Source organism: Electrona antarctica (assembly GCF_951216825.1).
Source record: "Electrona antarctica genome assembly, chromosome: 6".
Classification (NCBI taxonomy): Eukaryota; Metazoa; Chordata; class Actinopteri; order Myctophiformes; family Myctophidae; genus Electrona; species Electrona antarctica.
In genome coordinates this window covers 16,721,100-16,743,900 of record NC_136811.1, presented here as the reverse complement: position 1 = coordinate 16,743,900, position 22,801 = coordinate 16,721,100, and the positions used below count along the sequence as shown (strand labels likewise).

Below are 22,801 nucleotides of genomic sequence, written 5' to 3'. Positions count from 1 at the left end.
CACACACACACACACACACACACACACACACACACACACACACACACACACACACACACACACACACACACACACACACACACACACAAACACACACACACACACACACACAAAAGCAATGACAATTAAGTGTAACCTATTATAATACTTATAACAGGCAAATATTGATCAGAAATAACAATTCTTCTAAATTATCTAATCTAATTGTTTACTTTAGACTCCTTGTAATAAGGCAGAAGATGTTTAACAATAATTTAACTCTTGAGAGCGTAAAATGAAACCAAATGGGTTTCATATTACGCTCTCAAGAGTTAAAGATCTAAGGGTCCATTTGGTTACCAACTTCATCCTTTAGCTGTGGACTACCTGGAATCCCCTCAAGGACCACTGGTGGTCCCCAGACCACTGGTTGAAAACCACATTATACATAATTGTAAAATGCTTTATAATGTGCTTATAAAGCATAATGAGAATCATGTGTTCTTATAACAATTATTATCTAGTCTTCTTCAGGGTCGCCAGTCGCCACAGTTGATCATCTGTTTCCATCTTCTGTTTCTGCAGCTTCTTTTAAGACTCCTGCAGGCCACCTGGATGTCACTGCACGGTCACCTCTGTGTTGGTCTTCGGTCCTCTTCTCCTCTTACCTGGCAGTTCCATCTTCAGCATTCTTCTCCCAATGTACCCCTCATCCCTCCTTTTCAATAATATTATACAGGTATTATTATCAGATTCTAATGCAATCATATATAGCCAGTGTGTTCACACATTATTCAATTGTGGTGGATTCAAACAAAACAACTGAACTGAGTGTGAATGTGTGTGTGTGTGTGTGTGTGTGTGTGTGTGTGTGTGTGTGTGTGTGTGTGTGTGTGTGTGTGTGTGTGTCTTTAAGAGTATATCAGCCCTACCTGTGTGTGTGTGGTGTGTGTGTCCATGTAACCTACCTACAGTCAACGTGTTGCTCACTCTGTCATGTCAACAGTCAGTGGTGCGTGTCTCTTGTGTTGCTCCCACAGGAAGAGAAGAGGGCAGCGCTCGGCGCAGAAAGCGAAGGGGAGACATATTGTTGTGCAGGGAGAGAGGGAGAGAACATGTCATATTATTATGAGTAGTTGAACAGCTAGTAGCTGCACTGTACACACTGAGCGGATAGCAGCATCTGTCGCTTCCGTGGGAACTCTCTAGTATAGAATACAGTCAGTAAGAGCTGAACGCGGACATGGCTCTTTCTGCACGCTTGCCTGTGTTTTCTCAACGGGCCTGATGATCTCATCCACTAACATGTTCGCTCTTCTGACCCGACGATTATTACTGTAACTTTTGGTGGGAGCTTATTTATGGACGATGCACTTTGGGATTGTGTTGTGTTGCGTTTACACGGTTTTCGGAGCGGACTGTGGCTCGCATGGACATGTTGTTGCGCCCTGGCTGCCGCGTATCTGCTGGGAAAAAAACAATGCATAATATGAACGAAGTCTGAAAGTTTAATGGTTTTCTGAAAACACGAGAAACGGGATCAATGAACAACAACCACAAGGGCGGAGGAGGAATGGCATCAAAGGAGCGGCTGTACGAGCTGTGGATGTTATATTACACCAAGGTGAGTAGAGAGAGACAAGTATGGCTAGAGGCGCGGAAGGAACTCCGCCTGACAGACACCTGTTGTTGCGCGCATCGTTTGTGTGTGTGTGTGTGTGTGTGTGTGTGTGTGTGCATGTATTAAAAACTCATGAGACCATGCAATGTAAGGTAAAGTGTGTCGTGTATAAAAGTTATAATTCTGAAAGCGACCAAGCAGGCTTCGTTACATCAGTCCACCGCAGCTGTAAGCGAACATATTATGACTAAAAATGTAACAAGGAAGTAGATTAGTCTATTGGAGTAGCGATGACCACAACACTGCCATTTAGCCGGGTTTAACTTTGTCTTATTATGGCAGTAACATTAAATGTAATAGTATTTTACGTGGAATGCGTTTTAGAAAGACTTGGAACTTGTCTTGGAGTGTACCTGCGATGCGTCACTGTGGCACTTCCTGTATGAGAAATGCTCTGTTTTAGTACACAACAATTATCTTACTAGTTTTCTATATTCCAATAAGTTTATAATTGAGCTACTTGTAACCCATTCATCCCATTATGTCCTGATATCTTGCATTTTGTTTTCAAAGGGCATGCAGGCCTATAGGATTTATACATATTATCCCAACTAACCAGAAACCACACGTGTCTGACTGTGCATGCAGTCATGCAACATATAGGATATATTATAGCCCAAGGCATTTCTGACTTGACAGGCTGCAGTTGCTGTAGCCTACACTGCTGGCTAGATAGATGCTACCAAAATGTCTTAAAATGTAACACTACTGAACTAAATTGCGCACAGGAGTGAATAAGGTCACAGGTGTACAGTATGCCTAGCTGCTACTATTATGGCAATATTGCAAACGGTGTTCCCCCTGTCGTGGGTCCGGTGTGTCTAATTCATCTTTGAAAGGTGAACAAAAAATTGTATTGTATTGTCAACTATTGTAAAAGGACATCTGTCATGCTCTTAGTCAGTGGCATTTTTGTCCTAACAGATTGCTTGCCTATGATTAATACATTATTTATTGGGCTTGCAATCTGTTTCCTCAGATGCCCCAGGACAGGGAAAAGTTACTGGAACTATAAAAGATGTTTAACCTCCTTTTTATTTTTTAATCCTTTGCTCAGCGTGCAGCCCAGCTGTTCTAAACAGGTTAACTCAGGGCTGAAGCTGATGGACCTGTTCTGCTGACGAATATCATTATAGACAAACGCACATCTATAACCTTTCCTTTGTGTATCCTGTGGGTGTGGGATTGTTGCAAAATGTGCCTGAAGAAGAAGTTGTGTCTGTAGGTAGACCTGTACTGACAGTAACTCTGACTCTGTGTCAGACTTTGTGCGGTGCCAGTCTGTAGACTTGTGTACACGTGGTCACTTCATACTGTACTGGGACCTTGGTGTTGGTTAGCCTAAGATTTAAACTCTCGTAGATGTATTTATCAATTCTGACATATTGAAAAGGTCAGAATCGATAAATACATCTACGAGAGTCTGTTGTGAGATAGTTGAGATAGTTGTGCGCGCCCGCCGCCCGCACAACTATCCTGATTCCTTCTAAGTTTTTGCTGTCAGTGTCATTGGGTGTGCACTAGTCACACTGAAATAGGATACACCCTGCCTTATATTAAATGAAACAACACCACTACCTTTTAGCCCATGTTTATTGTGACGAGTATTTAACTATTTAGATTTAGATACTCTGTCTGAAGCCGACTTAAGCCTGAGTATCACTTTCATTGGCCAAATATGCAAGTCATTTTACTTGGTGGTAGCTCATATTTACATAAAAGCGCATCACAATTACAGAACATGTAACAAATGTAATATATGTAGACATCTCATCTTATTGGATGTAGTGTGGCGCTGATGTTATTCTATAGGCGAACAAAGGAAAATAAATCAGCACTAAGATTGTTCAAACAGGAGCTTATACAGTAGTATAATCCATCACATACCAAATTGCAACAACAAAAGATGGTTTTCTTTGAAGCATTTCCTTATATTTTTGGAATGTGGCGTATGTACTATGTAATAGCATTGTGTCAATATAACACTGATATGAACTTGGCTCTAAAAGGGTGCAGGCATACTTGGTTTTTCCTGTTCTACTTATGCTAACACGAGACCCACGAGTCTCACAATCACACTTACGTAGTACCAGAGCATCGTGTGTGTGTGTGTGTGTGTGTGTGTGTGTGTGTGTGTGTGTGTGTGTGTGTGTGTGTGTGTGTGTGTGTGTGTGTGTGTGTGTGTGTGTGTGTGTGTGTGTGTGTGTGTGTGTGTGTGTGTGTGTGTGTGTGTGTGTGTGTGTGTGTGTGTGTGTGTGTGTCTGAGAGACTGTCTGTGACTGTGTGTGTGTCAGCCTTTGGATTTGACGGCTGTCATTGTCAACCATTTTTCTGAGGTCACCCACATCCTACTGACCTGTCTCATGGAGAAGTGTGACATTGTAGCATGCCAACTGCCAGGGAAAGAAAGATTAGCAAATGGCTTGCACTGCCAAACTGTAGTAAAATATGTCCCAGACTCGGCACCCCACCTTATACTTTATGCGTTACTTTATATAATATTCTGAATAGGATCTACTAACCCCACTGATCAATCACTTGTTTCCAATACACACCTTTGAAAAGGCACAGGATTGTGTGCTTGTCAGTAGTCAAGTAGTCTGTTGACTCACACAATTTCCAAATTCAAAGGAAAATTGGGCACTGTTTTTCCTTTTTCTTGCTGATGGGTTCCCAGATTGAACTGGAGAATATGTTGATACTTATATTCTAATTCTAGTAGTGCTGATCAGATGAATATGTCAGGCAAAGCTTGACCAATCACATCCTGAGGTCACGTTAGCAAGGGTTGACACTAATGATCGTCGGGCAAGTGCAGGTCAAGTTCTACTTGCCCAAAGGTCATGCCCACATGCCCATTCCAAACGATATTTGGTGGCGACAGTCACTTTGAAAGTCTAAATGAGCACAACTGCTACTTGTAAAACAGTAGCTTTATTTGTTCTTTCATGAATTACCAAAAGTATTTAATGCTTCCCCATTCAAACGAACTTCCCCGTCAGCAACCTGAAAGCAAACTCCACTTACCCGAACGTTTTATTCACTTGCCACAATCTGCGTTTTGATGACCACTCACCCACTGTCCCATAAGCCAATGTTTTATAATAATAATATATTATTATTATTATTAATATAATTCGATATTGTCATCCCATGAGACTAGATATTGTCTGGGATTGATATGGCAAACGTGTATACTGTATGCATTTTGGCATATATGTACTTTGCTGCTTTGCAATATTTGCAGAAATATTGGATCAGGAGTTAGAGAGGCCATCTTGGAATCTGAAGGTTCCTTGTTTGATGCCCAGATCCTCCCCTGACTGCTCCCAGTGAGCAGGTTGCATGGTTGCCACTGTCTCGTGGGGGTGTGAAATATGAAAGGGTGAATGTGAAGCGCTTTGGAGAAAGGTGCTATAATATATATAATTTTACCAGTATAGTCCAGTCCAGTGAGACTTCCTATGAGCTGGCATAAGTGGTTTGACATTTAACACATTTACAAACAGGCTCTGAAATGGTCTCAGGTTAGTCACAAAGAGACTGGTTGTGGTTGCTGTCGAAAATCAATAGAACTGAACAAGGAGTCAGGATTTGTGCATAATAACCAAGACTACACCTGTTTACCAGTCAGCAGTGACAGATTTGCCTGAGACACACTCTTTGTTTGAGTTGTATAGAAAACACACCCAGGCTTTTGCCTACAATTCTATAACAATGCAATAACACAGAAAGATGTTAAGACGGTCTTACATAGGATTGGACGTTTTGGGTAAAAATAGTGTTCTGTTAATACATGGATTAGGATGTTTTAAGCCACTAATGTTAACCATTTTGTCCTTGAACTATTCACATTATGTTGGCATTAGTTTCTTTTTTTTAAGCAAGAGATTCTTCTGTTTGTTCAGCTTATTTTCTTTTCTTGGCAATTTGTAGTTCACCGTGACACGTGAGTAAGATCCTAGGCTGATGAGTTATGGTTGACCTTTGAGAAGATTGAATGCAGTAGGAAGGTAATGGAGATAATGCACTGCTTACTTGTAGACTAAACTCTGATCTTCATCATCAATATCTCTGCCAGAGCTTACTCTGTGCCAGCCAGGCACCACTTTAATCATCCAGTTAAACAGTACTGCGTGTCTGCGTTTATTATACTATATAAATTGGTTGTAATTAATTATTATAAATGTTACTTTATATTTTATAATGTTTGGGTACATGTTTTTTGGCCAGTTCTCTGTTTGGCACATTAAAGCACAACGTGCTGTGGCATGTCATAGATAAAGGAGCTTTTGCTTCCTTCGATTGTGCAAGAAAATCACACACACCCATTGCAAGAGTTTGAGATCAGCCTTGATTCAAAACTCACAAGGAAACATTTTCTGGCCATTGAAATATTCAAAGTATTGTGACAAAAAGGTATCACACCTGTTTAATTGGTAAATGTTTAAAATAAATCAGAGTAACCTAACGAAAATTGACAACTAACTATGACATTAACACAGTATATTTTCTCATTATTGTACAAGATGTTAGTGACTTGTGTGAGTCACTGAAATCGTAATGTTATTTATTAGAAGTTTAATCACTAGATAATTAATTGATGCCCCTGTTCATTAGTATAGTTTCATTCCTAGAATTGTTTTGATTACTTTGCCATGATAGAATTGAGTAGAATAACATTTGGTTTCAAGATGTGTATAATGATTTAGAATAGATCCCTAAATTCACAAATATTTCCATTATAAAACGGCACAGAATGTATGTATATTCAGTAATTGGAAATTACAATTATAATTACCAAATGTATTCAGATTACAATAATCAGGTTTATTACTAATACTAATATTTGAACAGCACATTACAGTACCTACTGTATTTCTAGATGTATTTCATCATGCAGTTCAGTTGAGCAGGACGTGGAGATAACTTTGTTTAGGTGGGGTTGCAGCAGCTGGGTCAAAGCTGCATATCTCAAATCTGCAATGTTCTTTTTCATTCATTGTAAAAATAAAGTTAGACAAGTTGGGACACATAAGAGAATCTGAGCTGATCACAGGAGAGGAGGAGAGAGAGAGAGAGAGAGAGAGAGAGAGAGAGAGAGAGAGAGAGAGAGGGACAGGCAGACAAAGAACAAGGGTTGAGTTGAGTGAAAGAGAACATCATTTACGGTAACTTCACTTGTCAGATCCTGTCTGAAATCTCCCAACATCAGAGATTAAAATATGGTGCATTTTGCATCCCAAAACGCAGTTTATAGTTAAGGGACGCAATAAAACAACGACCTCTGCATCCACAGGATGTACTACTGTACTGTTTTTTTGTTCTAGTTTATTTTGCTAGCTTTAGTTATAATAATCATTTCTTCTTCTGTTTTCTACATGAATATAACCACATTATAACCATATAAAATGAAATGGGAGTTAAATGCTGCAATTTGTAAAAATGACAAAATATGACTCCTAACGTTGTTGAAGTGGGACTCATAAAATGTCCCTGGGACTCATCTAAAAGACCATCCCTGCATCCCGGGACTCATTACATTGAAAACCTATTTACACCACTGCAACATGCACTGCTCGTGTTGGACCTGTACCTGTTTGTTAGTTTGTCCAGTTTCCCAAGGAGCTTACTGCGGTGCGGAATGGTCCGTGTGTCAATTATGGAAAACACTTCCTGTTGTCAGTCATTTCAATTAATTTGAGGCAACCAGACAAAAATCTAAAAAGGGTCATATTAGGCTAAGTAGCCTAGCCTAGCCTAGTCCTAGAAGATCTCACTCCACACAGTTAAAGGGGCATTCCATTCATTTTCAACATTTTACTATGTCATTAATATACTTTAGAGCTGTGTGGAAATAATAAAAAACGTCCCCCCATTCTGTGTTTCCTAGAACTGGAGGTCTGAAAAAACTCATTAACATAATCTTGATGACGATACAATATATCAATATATATTGTATCATGGCCTCTGTATCGTGATACATATCTATCGTGAGGTTGCAGGCAATACCCATCACTACTGCATAGGGATTGAAGGTGTGCCAGTTAGAGAAATCTGTTGGTGCAGTGCTTGATTGAAGTGAACTGTGAAACCCTACTCTACACTCAGCCTGCCATAGCACATAGCTTATTAGATGCCACCGGGCTCAAAACTGTTGTTGCACAACTGTGTTGAGTTCCATTGTGTAATGACATGGCATTGTTAATGTAATGTTATGATTATTGGCCCACTGATTAATGCTGGAACAAAAAAAGCTTCATGGTCTGACAGTCAGTGTGTCAGCAGGCTGTGTGACATGAACACAGTTGAAAAGATTCTTATTGCTGTTGTGATGCAACAACACGTCACAACTGAGCTTATAGATCAGCTATTCTTGGCAAAGAGATTTGTTGTACAGTTTGTCCAAGTGGGGTCCACCGTCCACTCCAGGGACCCTCATGGTTGTCATACTAGATCTGGTCCCTCTTTCCTGTCCGTCTTCACGTGAAACTATCAATAAAGGCAGAAACGCAAATAATAATAATAATAAATAAATGAGTCTGTGTGCCCAAGCCTTTGGTTAAACCGTGAGGAAGTTACCCAGGGACTGTGGCTTTTGGAATGAGCACTCGCCAGTGATGGCAGTTTCAGCGTCCATTGTCTAGGAGAGAGGAAGTTAAACGAACCGTAGAGAAACGCTTAACCTTGAAGTGATAATGCTAGGCTTCTCCTGCTCGTGGAGTCGGGTGGAAGTGAGAGTGGGGAAAAACGAAAACTCCCATAGAGACAGAACAATAGCAGACAGTAGCCTTAATTATTGGGTGACATTTACTTCTAGTGGCTGTTAATGGAACAAATAACAGCCTGCATTGTGGTACAGATGGACCACAGTGACAACAGTGACAACCCCCCGCTGTCACTCTGGAACACAGCTGTGAAATCACATCCTGTAAAAAGGGTAAAAAGAGATCAGGCTGTGTTAACTGTAACTGGTCACTGGTGCTACAGTGCCCTGGCATATTGTTGTCAGTCTCTTGAGCCGTTGTTCCATTATTGACTGAATACGATATATCAAGCCTTCAAAAGTAGCAGTTATGCAATGGCGCCAGCCAGAGTGTCAAAAACAACGGCTGTTCATGGCATGGAATGTATTAAAAAAAAGATTTCATGTTTTATTTTGATACTGTGTAATAGTGCAGTGAAAGTCCAAGTCCAGACATGAATGTGCATGTGTTAACTTGTAATTATAAAATACCTTTTTATTTATAGGCATCCTATAGAAGTGAATGGATAGTGTGTATACTGTAGCTGTCAGTCCAGTTGTGAGTGACAACCACACAATGCAATATATACAAATATATATTAAAATCTATTCATTCTTTTTTTTAAATTTATATCAGCACTTTGAGCTCACCCATTTCCCAATACAGAGACTAATTCTATATTCTCCCCCGATACAGTAGATTGGCAGATGCAAGCTCTTCCAAACATTACCTGTCAGCAGATGGGATGCTAGATGAAAGGGAAATATGGAAAGGTTTCATACGAGAACAAATGATGTTTCAGCAATCATCATGGCGTCTGATGAGTCACTGTCAGGACTCAGGAGCAGCAAATTGGCCTAAAGGGAGGCTTTATATTATAACAATTGCTCCACTATGGTTTCAGCTGGAGTTGTGAATTTGTGCTGCCTGCTACCTGCCCCACACCAGTAGGCCTACTATGCATAATCTGCAGTGCAGGGAAACGTTGTCAAATGCAGCCATTGTATCCTGGTAGGCAAATTAGCCATCTCATCATCGTATGTATTATTGATCGACTTCAAACTCTGATGAATAAGATGTATAGTGGTGGAGCCCTGAGCCTCAAAAGTTTCAGAACCAGCTGCTGTATACAGTAGAGACTATTTTGCAAAGATATGAACAAAAATGTCCTCAAACTGGGGTCCCCTTTATCCATATTTCAAATATTGGCTATTAAGAAATAGCAGATACACAAGCTCACGCTGCAAGCTTTGACTTTGACCATTTTCAAAAAAATCTTGAATGTGTTTGAATATTTTAGATTATTTAATTTAGCATTTTCTTTAGACCAATATTCTCCTCTGGGGATCCCTGAGACAACACATTTTCAGATCAAAATATCTATATCAATTTGGGGGTCCTTGACATGAAAATGTTTGGGAACCACTGTGTAGAAGAATATACAGTTGGGTGCCACCGATATTGTCCCTTATCATTTGACCCATTTAGGCCTGACCTCAAAATTTAAAAAAAATCCTTCTAAATCCTCCAGTTTTCTGAAATAAATATTTTCACGATTTAAAAAAAAAATAGCAGACCTACAAGCTCGTAGCGCGCCACTCGGTGGCGCGCTATGAGCTTGTAGATCTGCTATTTTTCAATAGCTAAATTATAACATAATGTTTAAAACACCAAAAGGGGTTTTGCGCAGATCACGCAAACCTCAGCAAAAAGAAAAGGACAATATCGATGGCCTCCAACTAAATGGAACCATAACACTGCCTACCATGAAGAGCCCTGCGATAGCAACCCCCGCCCCCCCCCCCCCCCCCCCCATCTAGCTCCCTATCTCTCCTGTTTACTAACAGAAAGGCAGACGAGGAAGCTCAAAGTGCTCTTTGTTGTGAGTGGCGCAGGAAGCTGAAGCGCGACAGAATGTGAAGCAGCGGCACAGCTGCACGACACGGCAGCAAGTAACGTCGCTGTCGCGTGGAAACCGTGTACTGTATGTCCTAAACTGTTACTTTTCAGGGAGGGGGGGGGGGGGGGGGGGTGGTTCCAGTGGATCCAATGTAGTTATTTATTTGTCACACTATAGCTTACTTAATAATATGTTTTCATTGGTTCAGTGCTTATAAAACCCACACACTCTTGAGTCTTTAGGCCATTCATTTACGAAAAATCACACCCGTGTGAAGTGAGGGGCGCTAATATATTAAAGTCTAACTCATGTTGATTACGGTGCCAACACAAACATTAAACGCCATTAACAATAAAGAGACAATATGACGTAATGAAGCACATTATGACGTAAACTTTCCCTTCATTGTCAATGGCGTTTACAAAACAAACATTGAACTAAAGACAAACATTAAACCTGTGTATAGGAGAGGATAGCGCCCCTCAAAAAGTGGAAATATGGAGATGCAAGGATTCTGCCCGACAGCACCAAAAGGAGAACGACAGAACGTCAACATGAATGATGGCACCTGAATGGGCTTTGATAAGCATGGTGTGACTGAATAATGCTTACTTCCTTTTTTAGGTGATTTCTATTCTAAGCCTTTATTTGGCATTGTAAAAGAGAGAGTCAGGAAAGATAGAGACATGTAGCACAGGTCATAAAGTGGATTCGAACCTGTGATTGGTGCCAGACCAGTCTGTGCCAGTGTGGTTTGCATACTAACTCACTGAACCACCAACGCATTTATCTGATGTGTAAATTAATTCAATTCAAACATGATTTCTTTAGCTACATAGCCTTGCTTTACCACTTTTACATTTTTATTTCTTCCACAAAAAACTGATCTACAAGCTCACAACACATGCATGTAGCATCACAACACAATGCAAACGGTTTTGAACATTTTCAATTATAATAATTATTATGACATGCCCAAAATAGGGACGCCAGAGTTAATTATGGTTAATTATGTAGTTCCTGGAAAGGTGTTGGTCAACTGTCATTTCATACAAGAGGGGTTTGGGGGATTTTCTCATACATTATTTATTTGTTAAGGGAACTGGTGTAATACAATACTATGCCAGGTGTCTGAACCAAATACAATAGACACTATTCTAGGTGTTTCCCTTAGTTGTACTTCAAAGTTATCCATTTAACTTTGCTTCCTATAACTATAGTATCTGCAATAGTTAATGACTTGTGACATCAGACATTGTGAGAAAAACTATCGGTGATCGGGATCTGTCCTAAAAAACCTGATCGGAGCACCTCTACCACTGTTGGTTTCTGATGTAGCCCGCCTTAGCATGACCTCCCCAAACATGACTGTACACTAGGGGCACAATAAAGTTCTTCAAAAATATAAAGCAATTAAGCAGGGCTGCCAGTATAAACAAGAAAGCGTGGAATTGTTTAGTTTTGGTTCCTCAACCTTGTAGCAGCAATTACGGTACACAATATCAAAGAAGTGATAGCAATAATATTAAGAAGGAAATATGTATGCATAGACATAACACTTTTGGAGGGGCTTTGTGCATGGTTCCTGATTCTAAATATTCATCTGTATGTGAGCAGTATGTCATCTTATCTGATGTCTACTTTGAAATTGTTCTCACACAGTTTTTCCGTAGGTTGCCTTAGCAGGTATTCCTGTCCATGTGCCTTCTTGTTAGGCTTTCATAATGCTTTTGCAGAGGGACACTAGTAAAGTGTGCTGCATGACATTTATTTATTAATGTGCGTTTAGACCTTGAACTCTGGCACACTGAATATTAAAGTGATGCTCTCACGCAGCATGTTGTCTCTAACAACACTATGGCTATGTGTCATCAAAACCCCTCTGTGATTGTGCTTAACCACAGTGCATTGATGATAGTAGATTCAGTTGTTTACAGAAAGTATTATGTTTGAAGACGATAATGAAATAGAAGGGGTGTTGCAAATATGTCCCCATCTCCCTGTTTCTCCTACAGTAGTTAAGCCATCATTTCATGCCTGACTTGTCCAGATTCTGCGACATGAAGCAATAGGTTGTTTGGCAATTTCCCCTTTTCACAATCCATGGGAAGGCTTTTTATGTACGTCTATGTATATGATAACAATCATAATTAGCTCAATAAGCATCTGTGTAGAAAAGGGCAGTGGCTAAGGAACCGGACAATTAATTGACAAAGAAACGCTGTATTGAGCGTGTATTGAAATAATTGAACCTCATTCAAATGCATGGTTCATGTACGTATCTCTAGCTGAACAGGACTTTATTTAATTAATTAGTTATGATAGTGTGCTAGACATATAGAAAGGGTAAACAAGGCATTGCATTCCACGTCGCGGTTGTGTGCGCGCGTGCGTGCGTGCGCGCGCGTGTGTGTGTGTGTGTGTGCGAGAGAGAGAGGGGGGTGCTGTAGGGCCTTTCCTGCCATCTTCGTCGACTAACAGCTATCACTTAAGAACCAAAATAGAAAGGGGTGTTGAGGAGTTTGTGCACTGAGGAAATGGGCTGAAGTGACTTGGCATTTCCTGGTCTCTCACTTGACACTAGGACACATCGTGCAAGAAGACAGTGAAGACGCTCATGTGCTGCTGACTGAGGCATCGTGTCTGTCTGTGTGCAGGCTACACTCCTCTGAGACTGGGTTCTGACTGAGGCATGGTGTCTGTCTGTGTGCAGGCTACACTCCTCTGGACTGGGTTCTGACTGAGGCATGGTGTCTGTCTGTGTACAGGCTACACTCCTCTGAGACTGGGGTCTGACTGAGACATGGTGTCTGTCTGTGTACAGGCTACACTCCTCTGAGACTGAGTTCTGACTGAGACATGGTGTCTGTGTGCAGGCTACACTCCTCTGGACTGGGTTCTGACTGAGGCATGGTGTCTGTCTTTGTACAGGCTACACTCCTCTGAGACTGAGTTCTGACTGAGGCATGGTGTCCGTCTGTGTGCAGGCTACACTCCTCTGAGACTGAGTTCTGACTGAGGCATGGTGTCTGTGTGCAGGCTACACTCCTCTGGACTGGGTTCTGACTGAGGCATGGTGTCTGTCTGTGTGCAGGCTACACTCCTCTGAGACTGAGTTCTGACTGAGACATGGTGTCTGTCTGTGTGCAGGCTACACTCCTCTGAGACTGGGTTCTGACTGAGGCATGGTGTCTGTCTGTGTGCAGGCTACACTCCTCTGGACTGAGTTCTGACTGAGGCATGGTGTCTGTGTGCAGGCTACACTCCTCTGAGACTGAGTTCTGACTGAGGCATGGTGTCTGTGTGCAGGCTACACTCCTCTGAGACTGAGGTCTGACTGAGGCATGGTGTCTGTCTGTGTGCAGGCCATACTCCTCTGAAACTGGGTTCTGACTGAGGCATGGTGTCTGTGTGCAGGCTACACTCCTCTGAGACTGGGTTCTGACTGAGGCATGGTGTCTGTCTGTGTGCAGGCTACACTCCTCTGAGACTGGGTTCCCTCTAACCCACCTCCCTACAGCATCATACAATGAGACGGGGGGGACTTGCAATGCTTCCTGATGAACGCCAGCTGGTAATGTACATTTATATAACTGATGCAAATAAATAATCAAAACATACTGACTTGATCAGTGCAATTTAACTGAAACAACTTAAGCTTGCATCAGTGGTTATCAACCTTTTTTTTTATTATTTCAAGGACCCCCTATCTCTGGGAGTGTACAAATGAAACCTCAAGGGTCCATTACTCTCAGAGTTACAGACCTGTTAAAGGGCTCATTTGGAACCCCTCAAGGAACCCTGTCCTGAGCCTGGGTCCCTTCCTGGACGAAGACCCATAAGGGTCGAAACGTTGTATCCTTATTCTAATAAAGTTTGGGAGCTCAAGAGTGGTGTGCGGACTTCCTACCTTCTCATATGTACGTACTGTTGTTCAGCACCTGACCTGTAGAATTTTTCGAGATGTGCGTGCTTTCCCTCTGGATTCTATATCCCTGCCTGGACCCCACTTTGGGAACCACTGGCTTAGATTGATTTATTGTTCACCGTCCGTGACACTTCTGTAGAAGAGTTTCACGTGCTTGCACATGAGTTGTTTTAGCGCTTGTTTAAAGGGCACCTCTCCATCTCACCACCACGCTGTATTCACAGAGCTGCTGGTGCTGGAAACCTATTTCCTTCATAGGGCTGTGTGGGAAGATGCTTCAAATATACATTGCTCAATTGGCACAGTTTATGGGAAGTGACAAAATGACCATGTGTTATATCATGTGTTGTTTATGTTATTTGTGTGTCGTGAGTAAGACCTTCTGTCTGCTGATGATGGCAAACGCTCGCGTTCTCCTCCCAGTGCTGAGTGCTCGGTGGAAAGCAGCAGTCACACCACCACGGAGTGCAGCAGGAGTACTTTCAAAAACAAAGCTGAAAGATTTCAGTTTGCTTCTCACCCGGCTCATATCGTTTCTTTCTGTTCTTATCGGACGTTGCCACTGCAACATCTGTAGTAAACTTTAATTTCCCTGTGTGTTGCCAGAATATTGCGTGAGTGGTAGGGTGATAGTTTAACATCAAGTCGTGACACCATTTTTCACCTTTTTTTTCAGTTTTGGAGCGGTGCCTAACCGCTCCAATGACTGGCCGCGTGTGTATGTCTGTATTTATGTAAGTAACGGCTGCAATAAAGCTGGGTGACCTAAAGTGGCACTGTTGAGTTTTGAGCAGCCAGGCTATTCACAGTTTCACACTGAGCACTATAACTTAAACTAACTGCAGCCAGCAAGCGGTGTTGTTGTTTCATAAATAAATAAATTCGATATCTGAAGTGCTGAATCTGCTTCACAAGAAACCTATAGACTGTACAGTATGGCTACAAGCTCAAAACCCATGCAATGCGGTATGAGCTTTTGATTGATTGAATACTTTATTAACAGTTTGCAAAAGGTGCAGAGGTACAGTTATACAATAATGGTCAAAGGATAACACAAAAAGCAGCTTGGACTCCTCATGCATAGAAGGAAGCATGAGGTCAGAGATTGAAGACGCTTTAGTTTAAAAGTTGACCTGTCCTGCTCCTGTTTTCTCTGCATCGCTATCACCTGCAGGTTGGTGTGATGCTATGATGACCTTTGGCCTTTGTGCTGCTAGGAGGGGAGCAGCAGGATATTATGTTGCACTGCTGAAGCATCACATACAGTAGATGCTGTGATAATGTACAGCAATGGTTTTCAGCCCTTTTCATATCAAGGTCCATATTATCTGTTCATTAGAGCCACGGACCACCCTTTGGTGAGATTTAGTGATAATATAAGAGGGAGGGGGGGGGGGGGGGGGGAGTGAAAATGGCCGATCTGCTGTTTTCACAATATTTACAAAAAAATACCCTAAATGTAATACCTCAACTGAACTCCTACACATCCAAGTGCTTCTCAGGGTGGGGGTTCAGTTCATATGTGATTATTTTGAGGGCCCCAGCCTGAAAACGTTGAGAAACCCTGCAGTACAGTATGAGCCTACTGCTGTGCACTACAGCGGCTGTTAGATATCGATGTTGTCGGTGGGCAGAAGCTTCATTATCTCCCTATTATTCTAACGGTTTGTGTTTTCTCGTAACTTAACACCCTACTTGAACACACTACGTACGCAGCTTCAAAAGTAGCGGATCGGCAAGCTCGAATCGTGGCACGACAAAGCGACATGTTTTTTTTCCCCGAGCCTGTCGATGTGCTACTTTAGAAATTTTATTTTTGACTGAGATTTCCACCCAACAACGGCGATATGGAAAAGAACTGCTGTGAATATCCTACATCCATCCATCCATCCATCTTCAACCGCTTATCCGTAGTTGGGTCGCGGGGACAACAGCTCCACCAGAGAGCTCCAGACTTCTCTCTCCAGAGCAACATTAGTAACTTCCTCTTGGGGATCCCGAAGCGTTCCAAGGCCAGTGTGGCGATGTATTCCCTTCATCTGGTCCTTGGTCTGCCCGGGGGTCTCCTTCCAGTGGGACGTGCATCAAGGACCTCCCTAGGGAGACGCTTGAGAGGCATCCTAACCAGATGCCCGAACCACCTAAGCTGGCTCCTTTCCAAGTGAAGAATCAGCGGCTCTACTCCGAGTCTCTCTTGTGTGACTGAACTTCTCACCCTATCTCTCAGGTGCCAGCCATCCATCTGAGAGAACTAATTTCGGCCGCTTACTGTATATCCGTGACCTTATTCTTTTGGTCATGACCCACACATGACCTGTTAACTCTATCTCTACCGCTAGCTGTTAGCATAAAACCCAGTTCCAGGTGCCAGCATACGCGTTCACTTTAAAAGACACAGTTTGCCCGCCCCCCTGCCCCCCACACACCCTCGCTACACACACTCTAGTATCATTGGAACAAGCACACACTCTTTACCTTTCGTCAGAAGCTTTTACATGGTGGCAGCGCTGCGTTACAAAGGCACAAATTAAATCCGAAATGTGGATGGCAGCAAATTCACCAAGGACAGCGATCCTAGAATCCGACTTATGGAGGTTTGAAAATCCTCCTTTCAACTGCTTTGCACTGTGAATATATTTTCAATCCCATAGTTGGAACGGTGGGGCGTTGCTATAGGAACCGGACCAATGTTAAAAGCTTCCGTAGGATCGTACCATTATATAGACAGTATACGTTGGCCGTACGTATATATATACGCACCTGGGATATGACGCCACCTATAGCGTCGACGTCCGTATATATACGGACAAGGGGAAAAAAGAGTTTGTGTGTGTGTGTGTGTGTGTGTGTGTGTGTGTGTGTGTGTGTGTGTGTGTGTGTGTGTGTGTGTGTGTGTGTGTGTGTGTGTGTGTGTGTGTGTGTGTGTGTGTGTGTGTGTGTGTGTGTGTGTGTGTGTGTGTGTGTGTGTGTGTGTGTGTGTGTGTGTGTGTGTGTGTGTGTGTGCCCTTGTCGCAACATCCTGTTTCAGAAACGGGCCCTGCCTTTTGACATTTAATGCCACCACTGTGCTGTTGAACACAGTACTACGGGGGGGGGGGGGGGGGGGGGGGGTGGGTTACTACGGGGGGCTCAGGGACAGACTCTGTAAAATAATAAGAACACGCACTCACACACACACAGGCCAGTTGTATACATGGGCCTGCCGTGCACATTCCTCCCACGGTGCACACGACTGGAAGGAAGCATGCGATCACCTTTAACTGTCTGCCCCCCCCCCCCCCCCCCCCCCCCCCCCCCCCTCCATTACAGAAAGATGTGGGCTACCTGCAGCAGTGGCTGGAGGCGTTCGTGGCGTCCTTTGAGAAGCTCATTGACGTGCAGTCGCTGAAGCCTCGCAGGTGAGCGGCGTCTTGAACATTTCTTTATTTTTTACACACTTTGCCCCAAGGCTCACCGGTGTCTGGTGACACATTTGACCTTTAACCACTTAAGCCCTGGTGCCCTGCTTGCTGCCTTATAGACAGAAACAGGTCTCATGGTCGCAGCTTACATATTTTCTGTAGGCGTCAATCCGCACGTCTTCTACTACAGTGAATGGTAGAATGACTGATGTTAGTCTGCCTCAAGTGTTACTCTTTTACCTGCTTTTTACTAACACTAACATTACAAAGATGCCCAGTACATCGGGATGAACCTGTGTAGTTTATGGCTGCTCCAACAGTAGTGGCAACATTAAAGAAAAAAAAAAAAAAACAGAATGTCAAAATATCCACCGCGGTGGCTGAGACCAGAGCCATAGAGTAATGGTTGACACGAAGCAGTGAAAGGTCCTGAAAGATACATAACGTCAGTCTTACCCAATACCCAATCTTTCTGTTTTATGAACACATGGCTGCTGTACTTTATTACCTCATACTAAGCATTTAAAGTATGAGGTATAAAGTACAGCAGCCTTGTAATCTTTGTAATGTTAGTGTTAGTAAAAAGCAGGTAAAAGAGTAACGTTTGAGGCAGACTATCATCAGTCACTCTACCATTCACTGTAGTAGAAGACGTGCAGGTTTACCCCACAGCTCTGTCGGCTCCGCCTACAGGAAATGCGTAAGCTGCGACCATGAGACCCGTTTCTGAGGGTTTCTGTCTATAGGCAGTGTTCATTTCGTCGACTAATACTTTGACGAAAAATGTTCGTCGACTACCTTTTAACACTGACGAAAACTAAATGGAAACAAAATTAAAACTACGCTTTGATGACTAAAACTAAATGCAGGTATATTGACAATTTCGTCAACAAATAATAACTAGATTAATATGTTAGGAAGGGACTAGTGGAAAACAGATACAGTATAAGGAAAGTCATTTTACACTTGGTTGCATGCTGAAAATAGCAGATCTACAAGCTAACAACGTGTCACCCTGCGTCACCCGTTGTGAGTTTGTAGATCTGCTATTTTCTGCAAGTATATCAGCCATTACGACGGCATCAAGGCCCACCAAAATAATTTTTTAGTCGACTAAATCAACTTTAGTAGAGTGCATTTTCGCTATTCGCCGTGCGAATGGCCCCATTCGTACATTGATGTTACAGAGCCATAAGGGTCCATTTGGTTCCTTAACTATTCATAATGTAGCACAGTGGACCCCACTTTGAGAACCACTGGTATATAAGGCTTTAACTTCATCATTGTTTATTGCCAAACCAACTAACGGCCTGTGTAAACACCCCCCGCCCCGCCCCCACACACACCCCTGTTATTTTTCCTGCTCTCCTTATCTTCTTTTTTGCTTCTTTCACCTTACCACCCACCTCTCTCTCCTCATTTGGCCCTCCACGGATCCAAATATTGTACTTTTACTCCAATACATTTATATGAAAACTTTAGTTACTTTGTAGATTGAATATTATTACAAAACTTACATTAACCACAACCCTATTTAAAATGAGCCGATCTACAAGCTCACAATGCATCGCGAGCTTGTAGATCTGCTACTTTCAACAGATTTCTAGACGTTTTGAAAACTTGAAATGCGACATTCTGCACAAATACTTTTGATTCTTAAAGTACATTTCGACGCCATTACTTTTGTACTTTTACTCTAGTACATTTTGAATTCCGGAAATGTTACTTGCAACGGAGTGGTTCTATACATTGTATATAGTATTGATACGTATACTTAAGTAAAACATTTGACTACTTTTTCCCACTCACTGCCCTCCACTCACCTCGTACTCCCTCCAGGCTGGAGGAATGCAGCTCCGAGAGAACTAAAAGACAAGTCATTTTATGCTTGGTTGAGCTAAAAGTCTAAAATCAGTCATTACGACGCCATCAAGGCCTGCCAAAATACATTTCAGTCGACTAAATCAACTGTAGAGTTAGTCGACTAAAATCTTATGATATTTAGTCGACTAAAACTAGACTAACACTAAAACATTTCAGTCGACTAAAATGTGACTTAAAACTACTATGTATCAAAATAAAAAAATGCTGTCAAAATCAACACTCACCTCGTACTCCCTCCTCATACTCCCTCCAGGCTGGAGGAATGCAGCTCCGAGGTGCCCCTGCTGCCCAGAGAGGTGCTGGTGTTCCTCAGCACCCAGCTGTGGCACAGCGCCCTGCACCTCTCGGGGAGCGGAGAGCACGGGGGGAGCAGCCCTCACCCCCTGCTGCTCATCAAGTTCTTCATCATCATCTGCAGGTGAGCTGCTTACGCCATGCAGTCTCAACGAGACACCCATGGATTAAAGTTCTCAGTCGCCACGACTGATTTGGAAAATAGAGAGAAAAATAGGCTATCTACAAGCTTACAACACGTCACAGCGGATGTAGATAGCTTATTTTCGGTTATTAATCATTTCCGTCTTCCAGAAAACCCTAATGATCTCAGATATTTCATAACACCTAAAGGCCTATTCATAGTCTTGATTTTCGGTGGTGAGGATACCACAGCTTTTTTTTTTTTTAACATATGTTTAGTAGTCATTAGAAAGCAATTATTGACATATATTTCCCCCCCCCACATCCCCATGGCAGCACAAATACAAAACAAAATCTTCGAAGAAACATCAGGAAATGTCTAATAAATACAGAACAAAATAATAATAATAATAATTTCGGACATTTTAATAGCTGATCTACAAGCTCCCGAGCTTGTAGATCTTGATACTTTTACTTAAGTAAACATTTTGTTTTTCCACTACTGGCATTTGGCCACAGAACCCCTTTCTATTGGAAAAAAAAAACTCTGGTACCCCAATATCTACATTCTACACCATATTAGTAATGTGCCTTTGGAACCAAATGGAACCAAATTGAGACTCGTAAGGGTCCATTTGGTTCTACTTGTTCCTACTCTCAGAGGATGTTAGGGTTCATTTGGTTACCCTTTTATACCTTCACACGAGAGAGCAAAGATGGGTCAATTTGGGTCATACAGACATACACCTGCTAGTTTTCTTTGTTCATTTGCCCTGACACATTAGAAGAACGTGCCATAAATAACTAAGCATCCCTGGCCTCACAGCGAGTCACTCACGGCGTGAGGTGCTTCTCCTGCAGCGAACAGCATCTGGCGTTGTGCTGCCCGCATGCCCCAGTGACCTCCACCTACCCTGGATACCTGCTTTAAACCCATTCTGACCTGAGATCAGATTCTAAAAATGTCTTCTACATCCTGACAGTTTTCTGAAAAAGCTATGTTTATATGTCAGTCGTCCTTACATTTTTCAAAAATAGCAGACCTATAAGCTCGTAGCGCGCCACTCGGTGGCGCGCTATGAGCTTGTAGATCTGCTATTTTTCAATAGCTAAAGCATAACATAATGCTAACACCAAAAGGGGTTCCCGCCCAAAATGGGTTAAACCCATTGACACCTGAGACCAGATTCTACAGAATGTCTTCTAAATCCTCACAGTTTTCTGAAAAACCTATGTTTCTATATTAGTGATTCTCAAACTATTTCATGCCAAGGGCCCCAAACATTATATGTAATTGGCCGCGGACACCCATCTGAAAATGCTGTTCCAGGGACCCCCCCAGAAGCACATATTTTGAGTTAAAAATGTTAAAGAATATATATTCAAAGATTTGCACACATTTGCACACGGTTTTTCAAAAGCTCATAACACGGCACCGAGTGCCGCACTACGAGCTTGTAGATCTGCTATTTTTCAACAGCTAAAGTTTAAAATAATGGTTAAGGTGGTGGTTAAAAGCTATAAATTGACACAGATGCGTCCTCGGGTCTAAATGGACTCTAGCTATCAGTAGATTCTAACTATCTACCAATCTATCACATTTCTGTCCTTCTACCTGCAGGAATATGGAAAACATCGACCAAGACAAAACCCCTGGTTTTGCAGTTGAAACGATCAAGCTCTTGAGCTTCTGTCTGAACAAGGTAAGGCCCGACGGAGGAGATTATAATGTACTCTAAGGGATCGACGAGTCACCGTGATTTATAGCGCTACTTTGGCCCGGCGGCCTCCTATTTATTCCTACCAAGCGGTGATTATTTACAGCCTACAGCCCGTCCTGACAAACTATGCAGACGTGCAGTATGATTTACAGTAGTGGGGATGGAGATAAAGACTGCCTGCTCTCAGTTGTACAACCATCTATTCTACTGTGGCCAGGGGTGGAAAGTAACTAAGTACATTTACTCAAGTACTGTACTTCTACTCCACTACATCTCAGAGGCTCATATTACTCCACTTTTTTTCCCACTACACTACTTTTACTCCACTACAATTATTGGAAACGTAAGTTACTAGTTACTTACGTTTATTACAAAACATACATTAAGGGAAATTGAGCCAATGCATTACAATGGCGGCGGTGTTGTGCATCGCACACGTTCCTTCTCCGCTCTGTTGTTGTGATGACCACTTTGGAATATTCTTTAACACTACGACAAGCGATTACACTGTTTTTAAAGTGGATTTTTCATGACAAGCAACTCGGTGGTGGGCGCAGTGGCTCTTCAAAGGTTAGTGAGAACACGACAGGGAGATCTGGAAAACGATTGTTTAATCACGGCATTAAAACTGTTAAAAGTGTGTGTGTGTGCGTGTGTGCGTGCGTGCGTGCAAGAAGCAGCTCAACTAGTTCACACAGCTAAAAGAGAAGTAGGCCGGTCATGACCTTTCTATTCATTGTTTATTGGAATGTGTTTTATGTTGCCTGAAATAGAATTCGGTGTGGTCACTATGACTTTATTCTGCCTGTATTTCAAGATTTCAAAATAAATGTATGTATATAATGAATGTACTTGTTACGTTTTTTCCATACGTAACGAGTAGTTATGATCTTATGATATTAAAGATGGAGTGCCGTGTTTTTCTTTCCCCCCTAAAACATAATCATCAGGTACTGGTATTATGATTATACTAGGAGGAAGATTTATTTTTCTTCAAAAAAGTGTACAGAAAGTGCTAAAGTGAGGTTTTTATGTGGCCACACCCACCAGTTAATTAAGTATGCCTGGTTTTCAGGTGGGTGGTGATGGGTGGTGATCCACCTGAACTGAAGCCGCACCCACAGCTGTTGTTGTATGATAAAGG

At 42.2% G+C, this 22,801-nt stretch overlaps 1 protein-coding gene across 2 annotated transcripts in view; it reads left to right on the top strand.

The window, feature by feature from the left end:
* Nucleotides 1–990: 990 nt before the first annotated feature.
* nbeal2 (neurobeachin-like 2) overlaps nucleotides 991–22,801 on the top strand; it is a 120,289-nt gene continuing 98,478 nt past the window's right edge. For both annotated transcript variants that reach the window (XM_079504424.1, XM_079504423.1), the window contains exons 1-4: nucleotides 991–1,603; nucleotides 17,544–17,632; nucleotides 19,773–19,937; nucleotides 21,558–21,639. In XM_079504424.1, coding sequence (XP_079360550.1) covers nucleotides 1,523–1,603; nucleotides 17,544–17,632; nucleotides 19,773–19,937; nucleotides 21,558–21,639 — 417 coding nt within the window. In that variant the 5' untranslated portion in view covers nucleotides 991–1,522. The remainder of the gene's footprint in view (nucleotides 1,604–17,543; nucleotides 17,633–19,772; nucleotides 19,938–21,557; nucleotides 21,640–22,801) is intronic.